Raw genomic sequence first — 22956 nt, 5'->3', positions numbered from 1 at the left:
GGAGATAGTGCTTGCTTTTATCTACAATTTGTGCAGCAAGGCACTTGTCTCTGAAAGGACAAAGTGCTTCGTTTTCAGGGTCCTGCAGCTACTACGATCTTAAAACTGTAACTGCCTCGTAATTCACGTTGGGACATTCAAGGCTTACACATTTGCCACATTCTTTCTTGACTGGCTGGCTGGGTGCACAATGTTACCTGCCAAGTCTGTTTCTTCTGCCACTGAGGAAAGGCATCCTGGAGCATCACCTTCTTCCAATCGCGACTGTTTCCCCTTAGCGAAATGATCATCTGCTCTGTCTGAAGGCAAGCGCAGTTCACTGATAACCACACACACGTTTCTTGGGTCCTAAATTTATCTCGCTCTCTTTCTGCCAGTTAGTATCTAGCCTTGATGAGCAGCAAGCGAAACTCATTCCCTGCTTGTTACAAATTGCTTATCATGTGGCATGTTGACTAAGAACAACGCAAGTATCAAAGCACTCAGTCTACAGGTGACTGAAAGAGGACCCACGGGAACGTGCCTCCCTTTGACGAGCTCAGTAACGTTCAGGAACACTCCCCTGAGCAGGATACAGCCTGCGTCAAACAAAAAGCAGTAATGGTTGGCATCAAACCCACTTCCAGGGCTCTGGGCTAAACAGCAAGGCGGCAAGGTTTCCAGGCCGACTGGCCCTTGGAAGCTCATCGGATCACCCCGCAGAGGGCGCCACCTGCTGGTGACACAGGAGCTTCGGCACCGAACTGACAGCTGCCTCATAAGGAGCTCATCTTGGGTCCTCGCTAGCTCAAGTGACTGAGAGCCTCCGCTGATGAGATTTAAATACAGATTCTGTTTTCAGTTCAGCATTTACTAAACATTTTCTTTTTTTAAAACAAATTGAAGTATAGCTGCTGTACAAGGTGAGATAAGCTACAGGTATACAATACAATGATTCACAATTTTTAAACGTTATACTCCATTTATAGTTATTATAAAATATTGGCTATATTCCCCATGTTGTACAATATATCCTTGTAGCTTATTTTATACCTCATAGTTTGTACCTTTTACAGCTCACAGATATGGAGAAGAAACTGGTTACCAGTGGGGAGAGGGGGGCAGGGAGGGGAAAGATAGGGGTAGGGAAATAAAAAGTACAATATCTTTTATTTTGATGTTCAGTTCACACCAAACATGTCCTCACCCCATCCGGGCCCTCTGTCTCATCAGTGGCATCTTATCACTGTCAATAGTGCACTAGCACCAGGCCCGACTGCTGCTTTTTACCATCCTCTTCTCTCCCACCATCAAGGCCTGAGGCTCTGCCTACAGAAAGCATCCATACCTCTCTGCATCCCCACACCGAGACTGTCCAAGGCCAGCTCCCGGGAGGAGCTCGTCAGTCCCATCCCTTCAACTGGCATCCCCCAAATCCCTCTCTTGCCCGAGCTCTCTCGAGCAGCAAACCTGTGTTTCCAACTGCCCACCCAACATCTCCGCTCAAAACCCACTCTTGGGGCTTCCCTGGTGGCGCAGTGGTTGAGAATCCACCTGCCGATGCAGGGGACACGGGTTCATGCCCCGGTCCGGGAGGATCCCACATGCCGCAGAGCGGCTGGGCCCGTGAGCCATGGCCGCTGAGCCTGCGTGTCCGGAGCCTGTGCTCCGCAACGGGAGAGGCCACAACAGTGAGAGGCCCGCATACCGAGAAAAAAAAAAAAAAAAAAGAAAAAAACACTCTTTTCCATTCCTCCCCACCCCAGCTGCTCTTTCTTCCCCACCATACACTCAGCCCCGCCACACACACTTAACTGGGAAGACATCTGCTCTTCCCTCTCTCCTCCCACATCTAGCTAGTCACTACAGATTTCCCCCCTGAAAGTTCTGGAATTTAATTTCATGAATTTGCTCAATGAATATTTGAGTGTTACTATGTGCAGGGAGCTGGGCAAAATGGTGGGCAGATGGTAGGAAAGCAAAGAGGCAAGTTTCCCCTTCTGCATTCCACTGCTCTACCCTGGTCTCCTTCCAGCTCCTCAGACCCTGGGCCACTCTCACCTCAGGGCCTTTGCACCTGCCGCTCTTCTGACTTGCATCCTCCCCCCACCTCCCCATAACTACACTAAGGTTTCCCCTGGCCATCCAAACTAAAATTTCAACCCAACCCTCTAGCTCTTAAATCCCCTTCCCTGCTTAATTTTTACTTAGCCTCTATCACAATATAATATACTACACATTTCACTTTTCTTGGGTATTATGTCTCCCCCACTAGAAGGTAAGGTCCAGTGAGGGCCCGTATGCTGTCTGTTTTGTTCACTAGAATATCTAACACGTAGGAAAGTGGCTGGTGCACAGCAGACATCAGTAGACATTCACTGAATGAAAGAATGAATAAGTGAGTAAATGCTGCAGAAATCCAAGATTCTACAAAATAAGATATATCTTATATCCTAAAAAAGGATCTTAGTAAAACAAGAATGTATTCTAATTATCTTATACTAGCAGTGAGGGTAGAGATACAGGAATATCAAAAACCTTAGAGACCCAAATACCTGCTACATAAATAACAAACTGAAATTAATAAAATTTAGCATTTTAAGATCTGCTAAAACTACCTTTTGGGAGGAACTGTAAAATACTAATTTTTAGAAATAGCACCATAGTAGGAAATACCAGTCATAAACATCAAAGTGACAGAAGGAAAAGAAAAAGAAATTTGCTATTAAAATTATGCAAAACAGAGAATAGTCAATGTTAAAATAGTTCATGCCCTGTGGTAAAACAGAAGATACATTTTTAAGAAAAATGAGTAACTTAGGTTTAAATGTCAACTTATTTTCTATTAAAGAAACAAAAAGGAAATAGCAAAATGAGAGGTAAAACAAGAGAGATAATAAATATCTAATTGAGAGAAAAGGATGACCAAATGCAGAAAGAACTAAATTAATAATACCAGATATATAGATAAAATGATCATATATGAATGATGACCTTCATGGGACACCTTAGTTGCTTTGCTATAATAGAGTTTTCATAAACTGAAAACTTCGGTAGAGGTCACATTCTCACTTGGAAAAGAAAGAGCCCACAATCAGCCCCTCTAATAAAAAATAAAATAAAATAAAATGAAAAGCATAAGAAAAGCTCTCAGCTTTGAGAGGTGCCACTATCTCTTCTCACTGCTCTTAGATTAGGTGTGTTTGTTTGAAAGTATGGGTGGATATTTTCTAGGGAGTTGCACTGTGTCAAGGCTAAATGATTTTTAAAAATCAAAGAAAGAATCCAGACACAGCACTGTCCTCTTCCAGCCTCAAAATAAATGGAGCTCATGCTTGAATCTCACATGGTGTCCATACCCCAGTCAGGGCCCAAAGAAACCACTTAGAAAGGATTCCAGCCAGCCTCAGTGAAGCACCGATGAACAACTACTACGTTTCTTTACATTTCTTTCCTTGCTGCCTGTTCTGTCCCTTCCGGTTTTTTTTTTTTTTTTCCTCTTCTGACAACATATTTGTAGCAAGAGCTCAAAGCATGGCCTTGAATTTCGATGTATCATGCTAATGCACCACCCGTGGAAAAGCAGGGCATCTGCTGGAACAGACAATGTTTACCTTCAATGGAGAGACGAATCCAGGAACTCTGTGTAAATAAGCTGGTTGCCCCCTGAATGAGCTGCTTGGAATTTGTGAACCTACTAAACAGGGATCACCCATATGGACCACTTCAGGGACATGGAAAGAATTTGGCACAGAAAACCCTTTCTGAAGAGGCAATCATGTTAAGTACTTTACCTGAAACAAAGGAATGGCTCTCCAGAGAGAACAGGCTCCCCTAGGGAAATCAGTGCACTCGTTAAAGGATGCAGGTCCTAAGTGATGCAGTTGGCTCAGCTTTGTTTCCATGGTAACGGCATGCCTCTTATAACCAGGACTTTTTGACATTCTCATAAAGGGGTTAAAACTATGTACACACAGCACTTCAAAAATGAACACAAGCAGTAAACACACCGTGGCTGAAACTAGAGTGATCTCAAATGAATGCTAACTCGTTTGTGGGTGGCTGGTAGAAGGAGTGCGCGCTTGCTTTTGAACACAGCTGTCTTCATTGCCATGAGAATTGAAGACTTTTGCCATCTGAGGAGCTTCTGAACTTATTTTGGGCACAGGCTGTAGAGAATAATGTGGTGTCTATATTACATTTATTTACTCATACTTCTGATAAAACGGTTTTTAGCGCTACACAGAACCAACCCTAGGATTAATACCCAAGCTCTCCTAAATTACGGCATTTAAAAAAATCTTACTCTGAGGTGACACCCTGTGGCTTAAAATGATAAAAGGCCAACAACCTTCACTGGAGCGAGAATAGTCTTCTTTACCAAAATATCCTTCCTGTGGAGGCACTTTCCTAGCGCCAATTCCTTTGTTTTTTCTACCAATGCGTACTATGCCGAGAATATGAAAAATTAAAGACAATCTTTATCGCTGAATTCCTCAGTCTGACGGGGAGTACTGAAATAACTTCTGCCTGGATTAATGCATTTTAAAAATCAGTAAATCAATTCATAATACTTAGTTGTGACTATGTATAAATGATTATTCAATATGGAATTATGCAGAGGTTCGTCACTAAATGACAGCGTTTTCTAAGTTTCTTATTCTGGTTCCTTGGCAAATATTCACCGAATGCCTCTATGTGCCAGGCACCAAACTAGGCAATCATAGCACCACTGGAACAAAGAAGCCATCCTCCTGACTCCTTCCCAACCCTGGAGGCCTCTCCAAGAAGGCGCATGAGGGCAAAATGCAAACTCATGGGTAATCATCCCGTCTGCTTGCAGTTCTGGGAGCACGGCATATCCAAAGTTCCAGGGTAAACATTAAAACAACAGTCTATGAGCAAAATAGCAGAATAGGAGTTTTCTACTGTTTTCCCCCAAAGGACACCAATTTTGAAAATCACCCACTGACAGAGTGGCCTTCGTGGAAGTCTGAGAGTCCAGTGGGGAAGATCTAACACATTGTCTGAGGAAGGAAAAAATGCAAGATTGGCTGCACGGAAGAGGGTAACAAGGACACTTTCGCTTGAGCCACATCACCACTTGCTCAAAGGCAGCACGGCTCAGGGCCAAGAGAGACCCTCTTAGCTCATGACTTCTCCACTGGGGAAGGTGAGAGGGTTTGAGGGAGCGCTCGTTTTCCCCAGCTGTGAGGGACCCTGCCAAAGAAGACCGTTTCTTGCTTGCCCCATCCAGAATACTGAGGGACACTACATGGCTCAGGGTGGGGAATGGCTGGGAGAACAGAATCCGGGGTTCTCAGGGAGCATCAAACGGATGCAGATCCTACTGTTTCAGGGACTCCATTAGGAAGCCTACTCATGAGCTGCTGGGGAGGCCTCAGCTACGGATGCCCCCGCAACTGGACCATGGACAGCGCAACCAATCCATGTGCCTCACCCATACACAGCCCCAGCCTGTGCTTGGCTCACTTTGCACACCCCCCCAATGCACACACACACTTTGCACACCCCCCCAATGCACACACACTTTGCACACACACACCCCAATGACTGTGCGTGTTTGTAGACAGCCAGCCCTATTCAGCAGGATGGGGATTAAGCACACATGCTCGAGCGTCCACCACTGCCCTAGGGAAGGCAGCAGGAGGCTGGGAGCACCTGGCCTGGCCATGCAGATCCCAGAGAAAGCGAGATCTGCAGAGGTACCCCGGAGAAAGCAAAGTGTGGAGCAGGCAGAGCCATAGGAAAGGTCTGAGAAAGCTTCAGAATCCCTAGTAGACAAAAGGTATTTCTCTCCTGAAGGCAGTCAGCAAAGACTAAAGGAGGTGACTGCTTCTTCAAATATGAAGACAGCAACGCGAAACTTCAAGGAACGTGAGAACTCAAGGAAACGTGACACCTCGCCCAAACCACAATAATTATATAGTCATGGACCGCCACAGAAAATGGAGCTCTGCAATTTGCCTAGTAAAGACTGCAAAATAGTTGCTTTCAGGAAGCTCAGTTGGCTACAAGAACACACACAGACAATTCAATAAAATCAGGTAAACAATAAGCAAACAAGATGAAAAGTTTAGGGGCTTCCCTGGTGGCACGGTGGTTGAGAGTCCGCCTGCCGATGCAGGGGACACGGGTTCGTGCCCCGGTCCGGGAAGATACCACATGCCACGGAGCGGCTGGGCCCGTGAGCCATGGCCGCTGAGCCTGCGTGTCCGGAGCCTGTGCTCCGCAACAGGAGAGGCCACAACAGTGAGAGGCCCACATACCAGGAAAAAAAAAAAAAAAAATGGAAAGTGTAATAGAGAAATAGAAATAATAGAAAAAGAACCAAACAGAAACTCTGGAGCGAAAGAATACAAAAGTGAAATGAAAAATGCAATAATAGAGAATATGAGCAGCAGACCTGATCCAGAAGAAGAAGAATCTGTGTCAAAGGCAGATCATTTATCCAAATTATCCAGTCAGAGGAGAACAAAGGAAAAAGAATAAAAGAGAGTAAGAAAGCCTATATGAACTACGTGATAGCACTAATACAAACAAACTATACCATTAATAGAAACAATTCACAGAAACACAACAAACAATCCTAAAATTTCTATGGAACAACAAAAGACCTCAAATAGCCAAAGCAATTGAGAGAGAAGAACAAAGCTGGAGGCATCATGTTTCCTGATGTCAAACTACATTACAAAGATGTAATAAAACAGTAGGGTACTGGCATAAAAAAGAGACCGGGAAATCAATGGAATAGAATAGACAGCCAAGAAATAAACCCAGGCATATACAATCAAATTAATTGACAACAAAGAAGCCAAGAGTATACAATGGAAAAAAAAAAGTCTCTTCAATAGATGGTGTTAGGAAAACATGACAGGCACGTGTAAAAGAATGAAACTGGACCACGATCTCACACCATACACAAAAGTTAACTCAAAATCGATTAAAGACTTATATGTAAGACTTGAAATCGTAAAATTCCTAGAAGAAAATACAGGCTGTAAGCTCCTTGACATCCTTCTTGATGATCATTTTTTGGATTTGACACCAAAAGCAAAGGCAACAAAAATGAAAATAAACAAGTGGGACTACATCAAACTAAAAAGCTTCTGTATAGAAAAGAAAACCAACAACAAAATGAAAAATCAAAGTACAAAAGGGAAGAAAATATTTTCAAATCGTACATCTGACAAGGGGTTACTATCCAAAATATATAAAGAGCTCATATAATTCAATAGCCAAAAAACCAAATAATCGATTAAAATGAGAGCAGAGAATCTGAACAGACATTTTTCCAAAGACATACAGACAGTCAACAGGTGCACCGATGATTGGAGCAAACCAAAACCACAACGAGATAAACTCACACCTATTAGAATTCCTATTATCAAAAAGACAAGAGATAACAAGTGTTGGTGAAAATGTGGAGAAAAGAGAACCCTTGTGCACTGTTAGTTGGAATGTAAATTGGTGCAGCTACTCTGGAAAACAGTATGGAGGTTCTTCCAAAAATTAAAAATGAAACTACCATATAATCTAGCAATTCCACTTCTTTGTATTTAACAGAAGAAAATGAAAACACTAACTTGAAAATATATATGTACCCACCATGTTCACTGCAGTATTATTTATAGTAGCCAAGACATGGAAGCAATATGTGTCCAATGATGGATAAAGAAAATGTGGTATATATATACAACAGGATAATATTCAGTCGTAAAAAAGAATAAAATCTTGCCATTTGTGTCAACATGGATGGACCTTGAGGGCAAAATGCTAAGTGAAATAAGTCAGACAGAAAGACAAGTACTGTATGACCTCACTTATATGTGGAATCGAAAAGGAAAACAAAATCAAACTCATAGGTACAGAGAACAGATTGGTGGTTGCCAGAGGTGGGTGAAGGGGTGCAAATGGGTGAAGGGGGTGAAAAGGTACAAACTTCCAATTACAAAATAAGTCCTAGGGCTGTAATGTACAGACAGGATGGCGACTGTAGTTAATACTTTATTGTGTATTTGAAAGTTTCTGAGACAGTAGATCTTAAAAGTTATCATCTCAAGAAAAAAAAAATGTAACTACCTGTGGGGATAGATGTTAACTCGACTTATTGTTGTAATCATTTTACAATATGTACAAATATCAAATCATTGTTATACACCTGAAATTAATATGCTACCTGAAATTAATATGCTACATGTCAATGATATCCCAATTTTAAAAAAAGGAAACAATCTACACGTTATTGGAGTCCCAGAAGGATAAAAGAGGGAAAGGGGGCAGAAAGCTATTTTAAAAAATAATGGCCGATGGGGGAGAATGGATGCATGTATACGTATGGCTGAGTGGCTTTGCTGTGCACCTGAAATTATCACAACACTGTTAATCGGCTATACCCCAATATAAAATTTAAAAATTAAAAAAAATAGGGACTTCCCTCGTGGCGCAGTGGTTAAGAAACTGCCTGCCAATGCAGGGGGACATGGGTTCGAGCCCTGGTCCGGGAAGATCCCACATGCCGTGGAGCAACTAAGCCCGTGAGCCACAACTACTGAGCCTGCGCTGTACAGCCCGTGAGCCACAACTACTGAGCCTGTGCTCTAGAGCCCACGAGCCACAGCTACTGAGTGAGCCCTTGTGCCTAGAGCCCATGCTCCGCAACAAGAGAAGCCACCGCAATGAGAAGCCCGCGCCCAGCAACAAAGAGTAGCCCCTGCTCGCCACAGCTAGAGAAAGCCCACGCGCAGCAGTGAAGACCCATCGCAGCCAAAAATTAATCAATTAGTTATTTTTTTAATAATAATAATGGCTGAAAACTTCCAAAATCTGGGGAGAAATTTGGACATCCAAGTTCATGAAGCTCTCAAACCCCCCAAAGATTCACCCACAAAGATCTTTTGCAAGACACATTATAACGAAACTGTGTAAAATCAAACACACAGAGAGAATTTTAAAAGGAGCAAAAGAAAAAAATTTTCTCACATACAAGGGGACACCCATAACGCTATTAGCAGATTTCTCTGCAGAAACCTCACAGGCAAAAAAAGAGTGGGATAATGTATACATGTAAAGTGCTGAAAGAAAAAACTGCCAACCAACAATACTTTACCTAGAAAAGTTGTCCTTCATAAATGAAGGAAAGATTAAAACTTTCCCAGAAAAATAAAAGCTTAGGGAGTCATCACCACTAGATATGCCTTACAAATAGTGTGGAAAGCAGTTTATCAAAAGAAATGAAAAAACACTAATTAGTAACATGAAAATATATTTAAAAATATAAAACACACTGGTAAAGTATATATTCAAATTTGGAATACTGTAATATTGTAATACAGTGGTGTGTTAATGAACACTAGAATAAAAGTCAAAGGGTGAAAATATTTAAAATAATTATAGCTATAATTTCTAATAGATATACAATATAAAAAGAGATAAATTATAACATCTAAGACATAAAATGTGGGTGGGGAGAGAAAAACGGTAGAGTTTTGTATGCAATAGAAGTTATCAGCTTAAACTGTATCTCGAAAATGTTTTATGTGAGCCTCATGGTAAACACAAAGCAGAAATCTATAGTAGATACATAAAAAATAAAGAAAAGGGAATCAAGGCATACCACTATAGAAAATCATCAACCACAAAAGAAAACAGCAAGAGAGGAAGAAATTAAAAGAAACAACAAAACAGCCAGAAAACAATTAATACAAAGGCATTAGTAAGTCCTTACAAATCAATGATTACTTTAAATGTAAATGGAGAGTGGAAGCTAACGCAACATTATAAAGCAACCATACTCCAATAAAAATTCATTTAAAAAAAAGAAAAGAAACGTAAATGGATTAAATTCTCCAATCAAATGGCACACAGTGGCTATATGGATAAACTATGACCCAACTATATGCTGCCTACTGGAGACTCAACTCAGCTTTAAGGACGCACACAGGCTCATAGTGAAAGAATGGAAAAAGATATTCCATGCTAGTGGAAATCAAAAGAAAGCAGGAATAGCTATGCTTATATCATTCAAAACAGACTTTAAAGTCAAAAAATTTAACAAGAGACAAAGAAGTTCATTACATAATGATAAAGGGGTCACCCCATCAAGAGAACGTAACAACTGTAAATATAGGCACCCAATGTCACAGCACCTAAACATTTTAAGCAAACGCTAACAGATCTAAAGGGAGAAAGCGACAACACTATAGTAGTAGGGGACTGCCTTCTGTGGGGTGGGAGAGGAGGCATGCCGGTTGATGGGACTTGTGTCCCAGGCTATATGCTTCTCGACACAGACGTTCTTGTTCCTGAGTGAAAACCTCTGCTCCTCCCCTTGACCTTCAGGCACATTTGGAGCTGGTTAAGCAGATGGCACTGCCCTCTCCAAGGCCTGGCAACTGTCACTCTGTATAGTGATTGTATCTGCCTCAATTTGAATAACAGCCCAGTCTGCCAAAATCAGATTAATTTTGCTTTATTCTGCAGAAAGAAGTTTAGAATTCTCTCACCTCTGTCTTCCAAGTTTTGCAGTTTATGTTTGAAGCCAGTACTTTTCACCAATGACTCTTGGGTCACAGTCTTAAAAAAAAAAAAAAAAAAAGGCCACAAATACATGTATTCATGTCGAAATAAGAAACACATGGTGCTACATTATCCCTTAAGAAGGAATAAGCTAGTACATTAAGCAAATATAATATTAATTCTGGAAAACCAGATGAATAACCAACAATTAAATAGTACAATACCTCAGATACATTTTCTTCAACATCTGAATGTTCCAAGGAAGAGAGATCGCTCGGTGGGGGGGGACTTTGAAGTTCTGAGCATTAGAGAGAATGAATAGTTTTAAGGGAATAAACACACTGAGAGGCAATAACATTTCACTATCAGTCTATAAATTAAATTTCAACATCCACTGCCCTACCTCCCGCAAAAGGACACAGTTCTAAAAAAAAAAAAAAAAAAAACCCAAACCAAAAACCACTTTGTATCTTGCAGGGCATGCCTGGGTATTAGGGGTTACAGGTCTGTAGATAAAATGAATAGCCAGTTACCTACTAGGTCAGCACCTTTAGTACCTGCCCATCTGGCCCCAAACACACAGCAAGGACTCTGCCACCTCAACGTGGTCCTTCTCTTTCCTCTCTTAGATGCACTCCCTTACTCCTCTTCCTCTCTGTTATATTTCCCTCTCTCCTGCTATATTTCCCTCTCTCCTGTTTTCCTTTCCTCACTTCTTTTCTTCCAGTGGCAGCCAAATTAAGAGGCTGGCAGCCACGTGCTTGCTAATGCCACCATGTGCCTGCCAACGTGCAATGCTCTAAAATGATAGGTGAAGAAAACAAAATCCCTGCTCTTACCAACTTAAAAAAGATGTGAATTGTTTTCATAAAATACAGCGGGGGCTGAGATAAACCTTACAGGTCAAGGGTTGGCACACTCTGGCCCCTCAGGCCAAATCCAGTCTGCCACCTGGTTTTATAAATAAAGTTTTATGGAAACACAGCCATGCCTATTGGTTTACATCTTGTCTGTGGCTCATTTGGAGGTACAAATGCAGAGCTTAATAGATGCAACAGAAACTCTAGGGGCCAAAAAGCAAAAAGCAATTACTCTGGTCCTCTACAGAAAAAGTTTACCAACCCCTGCAATAAATCATCATTTGAGCTTCTTGTTATTTTTAAAGTGGAAGAATACCAGCAATTCTTATGCACAAGCTGATCTCAAATGTTAAAACAGAATTAAAACAATGTTCTCTGTCTTTTGTTAATGAGGGCATAAAAGAGAAGATCAATCATACTTTCACACTTTCTTCAACGGATATTAAAATACATTTTTCTTTTTCAAACTACCTTTCCCAAAATATAATTTTTTCTACGTAGATTGACAGAAAATCACATACCTATCTTCTGGGCAGAATCTTCAGGAGTTAAAAAGGCAGAACTACTCTGAAATTCCGTTCCAGAAATTTTTGGAGGTGTGACATTATTTTGCCTAGAGGTATCTTTCCGTAATGGTGTTAGAATTTTAGCCTGAAATAGAGTATTTTTTATAAAGTGTTAACTTGTTTTGAGTGGTTGTGAATGTTATCGAAACATTCCAAGACATTTCCAACATCCTTTTTAAATGATTAAGTATTGGATATGCTCCATTTGAAAAAACCAGTAAGACCATAAGATCGCAGGGTTGGAAGCACATTAGGTCAGGCATCAACTGATGACTGCAAGTCAAAGTTCTCAAAGTGTGCTCCCAAACCACAGGCTCGGCAACACCTGAGAATTTGACAGAAGAGCAAATTCTCAAGCCCCAGTGACAATGTGCTCAATCAAAAACTCTGGGGACAGGACCCAGCAATCTGCATTTCCGCAAGCCATCCTGGTCATTCTGAACACTAAAGTCTGAGAACCACTGCTCTAATTCAGGAGTCAGCAAACTACAGCTCACTGTAAATAAAGTTCTTGTAAATATAAGTTTTACTGGAACACAACACATCCCCTCATCTGAGTATCGTCCATGGCTGCCTTCACGCTACAATGGCAGAGTTGAATGGCTGCCGCAGGAACCATATGCCCGAAAAGACGGAAATATTTAGTATCTGGCCCTTCACAGAAAACGCTTGCCAAGCCCTGCTTCTAAGTTATTCTCTTAAACTCCAGCACAGAGAAGTGAGTTCTAGATACCAATGTCTGTATAAAGTCAGCAATGCCCTCACTGAAAATCAGCACAGACTTCTTGTCAGCTGCACACCTTAAATTGATGGATTCTCAAAGCTTTCCTGTTTCTTCTTTGGTACCTATTTTTCTAAAAAGCTGTATATTGCTAAAAACTGTTCTTTTGGCCTATTTCTAACTGATAACTCCTTGTCTCAGGTTGAACTATTCAACAAATATTTAGGTAGTTGCTCTGGCTCACAGGTTTGAGCTATAAACTCTCTCGGTCACCTCAGAACATGAGTGTCCCTTAGCCTCACAGAAGGCAGCACCCCGCGCCCCCAGGCTGATGGCAGAAGGCAGGTCGGGCAGGGAGGGCAGATGACGAGCTACTGTTAGGGCACTAACAACATTCTATTTCTGTACACGCAAGCAGGGCGCTGTTCATGCCCTGAGAATCCCAGCAGCTGCCCTTCAAAAACTCTTAAAGACTTCGCACTATATTCTGCAGTTTGTGTGTGTGTGTGTGTATGTGTGTGTGTGTGTGTGTGTGTGTGTAGATACATATATATAATATATGCACATATATGTATTATATATGTATTACATATATTAGATATGTATTATATGCATGTAATATGTACATATACGTATTTTAAAATATAAGTATATATAGTTTGTACATATAAAGTATATGTGCAATTATATATAATACATATCATATATACATGATTATATGTTACATATTTTATATAAAATATCATATATACAGTATATATACACACACTATACTATATATATACTATCTATCTAATTTCATTTGACAAAGGACAAAAGCCAACTGCTTAGAGAGGTAATTCAGCTAAAAGCATGATAAATTAAGCTCTGAATTGGCCCAGAGGACACTCGTGTCCATGTTCTTAACTACTTTGATATAAAACAAGGGTAAGTGAGAGGAATTAAGAAACTTTCAGGGCTTATTCAATATTTGAAACGGCTGAAGGCATTTCAACTGCTTGCAAAATAAAGACTTAAATGTTTAAATCATTAAAATCGTTGAGAGTAACATGTCAACAAACTGAGAACTAACGGAAGAATTAAACCAAGAAGTTTATTTTAAAATATAAATTCAAAAAAGCATACATTTGCAGGAAATCAGAAGAGCCCAGATTTCAAGCTTAGTTCATAATAAACATCTTGCAACAAATTTGCAACCGATGAAAAAAGATCCTAAATTTTTACCCAAGATTCATATAAAATGTTTAGAAGTCCTTGAAGTTTCTATTGAAAGTGGTTCACATACTAGTAAACCACTGGTTTATTCTTCTCATATTTCAGAAAGGAGTTTTTTGAGAAATAAAGGTGGTTGAAAGAGATCAGCTTGTTTCAAGCTTACACCATGAGGGCACATGGCAGCCCAGACAAAATTTACTTACTTCATCTTTCTCAAGGTCACTGCCACTACTGAGGGGGAAAATTGGCAAGGCTAGAATGGAAGGGAATAAGAGTACGGTGGGTAAGTTTGCTTATAAGAAATACCCAAATACACACTAGAAGCAATTCCCATTTCCCACAGCTTGCTGAAATGTCTAGCTCTTATGATCTAATTACCCACCTTTGTTCCTCACTACCCAGCATGAATTCTCTGCTCCAGATCCCGTTCTGAATGCTGTTCTCACATCTTTCTAGTTTTACCTAATTAGAATGCTTCCCCTTCTCCACACCTCTTCAAATCCTATTCTTCTCCCAAGGATTAGCTGAGGTCCCACCCAGCTCTTCCTTGAAGCTTTTCCTGATGATTTCAGCTTACGCCAGATTCCTCTTATCTGAACTCCTTACTCCATTTATCCACGGCTCAAATTTAACAAGTATTGGTCAATTCCATATTCTTTCATACCGTTTTACACATGTACATTTTCCCTTTCCCGTCCACAAGGGAAGGAGGACCACATGATCACGTCTCTTTGGCACCCACTGCTCCCATCACGTATTGAAAAATTAATATCTGATAATTTATTTGAAAAGTGACTGGAAAGAAAACACACACCAAACTTACTTTTTTTTTTTTTTTTTTGTGGTACGCGGGCCTCCCACTGCCGTGGCCTCTTCTGTTGCGGACCACAGGCTCTGGACGCGCAGGCTCAGCGGCCATGGCTCACGGGCCCAGCCGCTACGCGGCATGTGGGATCCTCCCTCCTGGGCAGGGGCACGAACCCGTGTTCCCCGCATCGGCAGGCGGACTCCCAACCACTGCGCCACCAGGGAAGCCCCAAACTTACTTTTTATGTTACTTCTGGTTCTTATCTTTTTTCTATTAGTATATGACTTTAGGGATTTCCTTTTTTGGTTACTGGTCCAAGACAGTTCACTGGCACTAGTACTTGAGTCTTCATTACTCTCCGAGAAGAGGTGTTTCCTATAATTAGACTTTTACAAACACAGTGATAAATGAGAACTATTAAAAGGACGTTAGTACCATTTATGTGCAATTAAACATATGACTATGAAGTTAGACAAAAGAGAAATAACTCCTTCTTCTAGAAGACTGGGCTTTCTTCCATAATGAAACGGCACAGAAGTAAGGAGAAGGGAGAAAAAGAGGATGATTATTTCATTAGTTCTCCACCAAGCGGCTATAGTAAAAGAGACCCAATCCTCTCTAATCAAATACTTGTAGCTGTAGAGATGGTAGATGACTTTCCAAAAGCTGATGCACCTGACTACTGGGCCAACACTAACTTCAAAACACTAACCCATAGGACTGAGAACCACCGCTAAAAGAAAGTCAGAAGGAGCTTTAATCTGTTTGTTTGAAGCCCATGATCTCTTATTTTAGAAAAAAAAAATTTCACTTACTGTCTATATATTTTTTTTTAACGTACTGACAATAGACTTAAACTCTGCTTCCCAAAGCAAGAACAACAATGGAGAGATGGAAACGGGCACACACAGGAACAAAACCACGTCACTGACTCAGAGCAAAAAATTTCTTTTCAATTCATTAACACTTCTGATTCTATTCAGAGTAAATCTCAGCTGCTAGTAGGTCTTTAATATTTCTCTTCTACTTCATAATCTTTTTTTTTTGTTTAACAAAGCAAGAACAGACTTTTGGCTCAAGGCCTAATACAAGGAAAAGTACAATTCAATATAACTTTGTTATTCTCCGTCATATTTATTTGGGGGCTTACCAACTATTTGTTACAACTAATGCTGACCTTCCATTTCAAAGTGAAATGCTTTATGCATGTGGCTGATTCACTTTGGTGTACAACAGAAACTAACACAGTATTATGAAGCAATTATACTCCAATAAAGATCTATTAAAAAATAAAAATAGAAGTGAGGAAAGAAAAATAAAACAAGCTTAAGATAAATTTAACTGAGAAACAAAGAGCAGAGTAATGGTAAAGTTTGAAGATGGTATGCAAATAACTAAAACATGGGAAGGACTGCCCCAAAACAGTGAAAGTGATTCCATTACCAACATCCTTGTTTCTTGCTTTCTGTCACCCTCCAAAGCAGACTCTTCCCTAAAAGCAAAATACATTGAATTAATGGAACTGTTTCACCAACATCTTCTCCTTTCCCAGCTTCACAGCACTTTTTCTTTCCCTTTACACGTCCTTTGATTGTGAGCCCAACTCATGGGAAGTACCCCATTCTGAGACAAACTTTCTACCCTGCAATCCATTTCCATACACCTTCTGCCTGCCAACAACTGGCTATTTAACACAAAACAAAACTTTATTGAGCCCTTCTCTGTCAGGCATCCAAAGAAGCGGCTGGCAGGGTAACGTCAGCAAGTAAGCAGTGAGTGTGACGATGCTACAGAGCTGTTTCCCGCCTGGCTCTGCCTTAGAATCAGCTGGGCGCTAAAAAGGCAAGCTCTTCTTGATGATTAGTGATGTTGAGCATCTTTTCATATACTTACTGGCCATTTGTATATCTTCTTTGGAGAAATGTCTATTCAAGTCCTTTCCCCATTTTTTTTAATCAGGTGTTTTTTTTGTTTTTGTTTTTTTGCTACTGAATTGTAGGAGTTCCTTATATATTATACTTCAGATATTTACCCCTTATCAAATACAGTTTGCTATTGTCATAAAACCAAAAGACAAGTCTTTCTATTTGCTACCATATAGAAAGAAACTTGATTTTTTTACGTTAATCTTACATCCTTTGATTTTGTTAAAGGGGAGTTGTTTAATGGGGACCAAGTTTCAGAAAGATGAAGGTGAAAAAGCTCAGGAGACGGCTGGTGGTGATGGCTGTCCGACAACGTGAAGCTACTTAACGCCACTGAACGGTACACTTGAAAACGGTTAAGATGGTAAATTTTACATTATGCCTATTTCATCACAATTTTTAAAAGGTTATGCTAACACATATATATGGAATTTAAGAAAAAAAATGTCATGAAGCACCTAGGGGTAAGACAGGAATAAAGACACAGACCTACTAGAGAACGGACTTGAGGATATGGGGAGGGGGAAGGGTAAGCTGTGACAAAGCGAGAGAGAGGCATGGACATATATACACTACCAAGGGTAAGGTAGATAGCTACTGGGAAGCAGCCGTATAGCACAGGGAGATCAGTGCTTTGTGACCGCCTGGAGGGGTGGGATAGGGAGGGTGGGAGGGAGGGAGACGCAAGAGGGAAGAGATATGGGAACATATGTATAGGTATAACTGATTCACTTTGTTATAAAGCAGAAACCAACATGCCATTGTAAAGCAATTATACTCCAACAAAGATGTAAAAAAATAAAATAAAATAAAATGCCTATTAAAAAAAAGTTAGTCTTACACTGTTAGTTTGTGTGTGTTTAGTCTTGATAGGGATACAGTAGGAAAATCAAATAGCTAGTTAAAAATCCCACTAGGGGATTATAGACAGACAGGGAACTTCAGGGAGCTTTGGGAGACCATTGTAAGTTAATGATCACTCAAGAAAGCAATCGGAAAACCATGAAACAAAGCAGGCTTGCTTAACAACAGAACTAACAACAAAAATATACATCAAGTCAATGATGTCTGCATCCTGCTGGCTGAGGTAAGTTAATGATCCCTAGGACATGCTCCTCTGCACATGCTAAAAACAAAAATATAAGGGAAAGGTGACATTCCAAAGTAGAAGACCCTCATTACACTGAAACCTGAGATGACTTACCATATTTTAGCATACATTATCATCCTTCTGCTGATTTCAATAGCGCCATGACCGTCCTGGTTTGACCACTAGGGACAAGAAAACTCCCCTGTCCGACATGGAGGAGGAGGTGATGAGGGAAGCTTGATGTCTACTCAAGAATGAGGAAGAAAGTGGATTTCTCCCCCCTCCCCACTTTTCCTTTGTTTATAAAAATGTAACCCATTAAGTGCTAGGGGCAGAGGCCTCTCGCACCTCTTGTACCCCTCACAAGCCTCCTATACTAATAAACTCTTTCTTTACCTGTCACTCTGCCTCTTGCTGAATTCTTTCTGTGCTGAGACAGAAGAACCTATGCTCTACTGAGTCCCGAAATGCGTTCTGCGGTTTCAGTCTGAATTTATAAGCAGCTACAGGTGCTGTTTTATTCCAACATGGAACAGCTAAAAAGCTCTGAGCAGTACCCAAGATTTCTTTGCAATACTGGCATCTGAACATCCCTTTTAACTGAAGTACTCATTTGCAGAACAAAAAAACAGAGACCTGGAGATGAACAGATTACTCCAGTCAGGAATCTTTAACTCAGAGTCTGTGGTGTTACTGTTAGATGCTCTACGGGAACTATGTACCCTCCATAAGTCCAAGACCTACCCTTCTGCTCTATGTGGAAATATTCCGTAGGACCAAGCATGCAGCCCCTTCCCAAAGCCGAATCTGGACCTCTAGGAGCAAGAGCAACAATGTTCCATGCCTCTCAGAATGAGAAAAAGGATTCTCAGATTCAAGTGGGGCTGAAGAATTCTCTCACTGCTGAATGGAGGATCAGACAGGCACAGAGAGTGGCAGCAGGTTACTGGGAAGGCACAGCCCCGGCAGGGTTGCCTTACAGCAGCACACTTCCAAACCATGCTGGAAGCCCCTGCCAGCGCCCCACTCCTTCTGAGGCAGATGTGAGAGGAAGAGGTGAAGTCGGAAGAAACCTGGATTGCTCCAAGGATCTTAAAGAATGAGACACTGGGGCTTCCGTGGTGGCGCAGTTGTTGAGAGTCCGCCTGTCGATGCAGGGGACACGGGTTCGTGCCCCGGTCTGGGAGGATCCCACATGCCGCGGAGCGGCTGGGCCCATAAGCCATGGCCGCTGAGCCTGTGTGTCCGGAGCCTGTGCTCCGCAACGGGAGAGGCCACAACAGCGAGAGGCCTGAGTACTGCACAAAAAAAAAAAAAAAAAAAAAAAAAAAAGCCTGGACAAGAAAGTGTGATGGGAAGGAAGTGTAGGGGTAGGGCAGGTTTCTACCCTCTTCTAGTTGAAAGAGATCCTTGAACAATGAATGGCTAGCTATAGCGATGGTATAAAAACACTACTTTTTCTTTCCTGGCTCATGGCCTGACAGAAATGTAGGCTCTATTCCTGGCTTAGAACTCTCTCTTCTTTTTTTTTTTTTTAGAAGGACATCAGCTCAGCATTTATTTATTTATTTATTTCTGGCTCTGTTGGGTCTTCGTTTCTGTGCGAGGGCTTTCTCTAGTTTTGGCAAGCGGTGGCCACTCTTCATCGCGGTGCACGGGCCTCTCACTGTCGCGGCCTCTCTTGTTGCGGAGCACAGGCTCCAGACGCACAGGCTCAGTAGTTGTGGCTCACGGGCCCAGTCACTCTGCATCATGTGGGATCCCCCCAGACCAGGGCTCGAACCCGTGTCCCCCGCACCGGCAGGCAGACCCTCAACCACTGCGCCACCAGGGAAGCCCCAAAACTCTCATTTTTTAAGGTCAAGAAAGAACAAATTTCACAGTATGACAGAGTGCTTTAAACTAACATCATAAAAGGAGAAACAGCACTGTTCATATATAAATTGTAAACCCTTAAAGCCCAAAACCAATATAGGCTGACACAGAAAAACAATAGGAGAGATATCTAGTAACTCACAGAAGAAGAATGGTATTGGGGAGGTGGAGCCACAATAACATATAAAAACTAATGAAGTAAATAAAGGAAATTATAACACACTGAGGACCCTCTGGGGGATTGTGTGGTTCTGGCAGAGGAATGAAGAAATAGCCCACATCAGTATTGGATCTGTTCATTCATTCATCAGTCCATCCATCAGTGAAATTGTATTACTGAACCTATTGACAAAAATGTCTAGCAAGTAGAACCCTCAAAGATTGGGACTTTGCTGCAGTCCAGTGTTTAAGACTCTGCACTTCCAATGCAGGGGAGTGTGGGTTTGATCCCTCGTTGGGGAACTAAGATCCCACATGCTGCATGGCACAGCCAAAAAGAAAAATAAATCAAATAGAACCCTCAGAGACTGCTGGAGGAATGTAAAATGCTGCAAAGACTTTGGAAAACATTTTGGCACTTTTTAAAAAAGTTAAACATATACCAATCATGATCCAGCTATCCCATTCCTATATATTTACCCAAGAGAAAAGAAAACACATCTCCATACAAAGACTTACACATGAATCCTCAGGGCTTTACTTGTAACAACAAAAACCTGGAAACTCAAATGTCCATCAGCAGGAGAATGGATAAACAAAATGTGGTATATCCATACAGTGGATCCACTATTCTCCATACTACTCAATAATACAAAAGAATGAACTGTTGATACATGATGAATCTCAAAATAATTACACTGAATGAAAGAAGCTAGAAAAAAAGTACTTATTGTTTGGTTCCATTTAAATAGATTTTTAAAACTACAAACTCATCTATAGTGACAGAAAGCAGACCAGTGATTGCTAAGGGTCGGGGTGGGAATGCAGAAAGACAGGAGGGAGGGGTTTCAAAGGGGCAGGAAGAAACTCTCGGAGATGACGGATACGGTCCTTATGTTGATTGTGGTGATGGTTCCTGGGTGTAGACATATGTCAAAAACTGTATGTCACAGATGGAAAAATCTTCAACAAAATACTAGCAAACAGAATCCAACAGCACATTAACAGGATCATACACCATGATCAAGTGGGGTTTATCCCAGGGATGCAAGGATTCTTCAATATACACAAATCAATCAATGTGATAAACCATATTAACAAATTGAAGGAGAGAAACCATATGATCATCTCTACAGATGCAGAAACAGCTTTTGACAAAATCCAACACCCATTTAGTAGGCATAGTGGGAACGTACCTTAAGATAATAAAGGCCATATATGAAAAACCCACAGCTAACATTGTTCTCAGTGGTGAAAAACTGAAACCATTTCCTCTAAGATCAGGAACAAGACAAGGCTGTCCACTTTCACCACTATTATTCACATAGTTTTGGAAGTTTTAGCCACAGCAATCAGAGACAAAAAAGAAATAAAAGGAATCCAAATCAGAAAAGAGGAAGTAAAGCTGTCACTGTTTGCAGATGACATGATACTATACATACAGAATCCTAAAGATGCTACCAGAAAACTACTAGAGCTAATCAATGAATCTGGTAAAGTAGCAGGATACAAAATTAATGCGCAGAAATCTCTTGCATTCCTATACACTAATGATGAAAAATCTGAAAGAGAAATTAAGGAAACACTCCCATTTACCATTGCAATAAAAAGAATAAAATACCTAGGAACAGACCTACCTAAGGAAACAAAAGACCTGTATGCAGAAAACTATAAGACACTGATGAAAGAAATTAAAGATGATACAAACAGATGGAGAGCTATACCATGTTCTTGGATTGGAATAATCAACACTGTGAAAATGACTATATTACCCAAAGCAATCGACAGATTCAATGCAATCCCTATCAAACTACCAATGGCATTTTTCACAGAACTAGAACAAAAAATTTCACAACTTGTATGGAAACACAAAAGACCCTGAATAGCCAAAACAATCTTGAGAAAGAAAAATGGAGCTGGAGGAATCAGGCTCCCTGACTTCAGACTATACTACAAAGCTACAGTAATCAAGACAGTAGGGCACTGGCACAAGAACAGAAATATAAATCAATGGAACAAGATAGAAAGCCCAGAGATAAACCCACGCACATATGGTCACCTTATTTTTAATAAAGGAGGCAAGAGTATACAGTGGAGAGAAGAGAGCCTCTTCAATAAGTGGTGCTGGGAAAACTGGACAGCTACATGCAAAAGAATGAAATTAGAACACTCCCTAACACCATACACAAAAATAAACTCAAAATGGATTAAAGACCTAAATGTAAGGCCGGATACTATAAAACCCTTAGAGGAAAACATAGGCAGAACACTCTATGGCATAAATCACAGCAAGATCCTTTTTGACCCACCTCCTAGATTAAGGGAAATAAAAATAAACAAATGGGACCTAATGAAACTTCAAAGCTTTTACACAGCAAAGGAAACCATAAATAAGACGAAAAGACAACCCTCAGAATGGGAGAAAATATTTGCAAATGATGCAACTGACAAAGGATTAATCTCAAAATATACAAGCAGCTCATGCAGCTCAACATCACAAAAACAAACAACCCAATCCAAAAATGGGCAGAAGACCTAAACAGACAGTCCTCCAAAGAAGATATACAGATTGCCAACAAACACAGGAAAGGATGCTCAACATCACTAATCATTAAAGAAATGCAAATCAAAACTACAATGAGGTATCACTTCACACTGGTCAGAAAGGCCATCATCAAAAAATCTACAAACAATAAATGTGGGAGAGGGTGTGGAGAAAAGGGAACACTCTTGCACTGCTGGTGGGAATGTACATTGATACAGCCACTATGGAGAACAGTATGGAGGTTCCTTAAAAAACTAAAAATAGAACTACCATACAACCCAGAAATCCCACTACTGGGCATATACCCTGAGAAAACCATTATTAAAAAAAAGTCATGTACCACAATGTTCATTGCAGCACTATTTACAATAGCCAGGACATGGAAGCAACCTAAGTGTCCATCGACAGATGAATGGATAAAGAAGATGTGGTGCATATATACAATGGAATATTACTCAGCCATAAAAAGAAACGAAATTCAGTTATTTGTAGTGAGGTGGATGGACCTAGAGTCTGTCATACAGAGTTAAGTAAGTCAGAAAGAGAAAAACAAACACAGTATGCTAACACATATATATGGAATCTAAAAAAAAAATGGTTATGACGAACCTAGGGGCAGGACAGGAATAAAGATGCAGATGTAGAGAATGGACTTGAGGACACTGGGAGGGGGA

The 22956-nt window shown here is 40.8% G+C and overlaps 1 protein-coding gene across 1 annotated transcript in view; it reads right to left on the bottom strand.

Annotated features, from left to right (window-relative positions):
- The window catches only part of LOC101323402 (transmembrane protein 14C), a 177991-nt gene that overhangs the window by 23653 nt on the left and 131382 nt on the right, over positions 1–22956 (bottom strand). Inside the window, exons 26-32 of the mRNA XM_073810327.1 lie at positions 16132–16180; positions 14927–15074; positions 14084–14133; positions 11900–12029; positions 10743–10816; positions 10506–10575; positions 198–299 (exon numbers count right to left, since the gene is read on the bottom strand). Coding sequence (XP_073666428.1) covers positions 198–299; positions 10506–10575; positions 10743–10816; positions 11900–12029; positions 14084–14133; positions 14927–15074; positions 16132–16180 — 623 coding nt within the window. The remainder of the gene's footprint in view (positions 1–197; positions 300–10505; positions 10576–10742; positions 10817–11899; positions 12030–14083; positions 14134–14926; positions 15075–16131; positions 16181–22956) is intronic.

The sequence above is a fragment of the Tursiops truncatus genome, chromosome 10, assembly GCF_011762595.2.
Source record: "Tursiops truncatus isolate mTurTru1 chromosome 10, mTurTru1.mat.Y, whole genome shotgun sequence".
Classification (NCBI taxonomy): domain Eukaryota; kingdom Metazoa; phylum Chordata; class Mammalia; order Artiodactyla; family Delphinidae; genus Tursiops; species Tursiops truncatus.
Note: the sequence above shows the minus strand (reverse complement) of the source record. Positions and strands in the feature narration are given on the sequence as shown.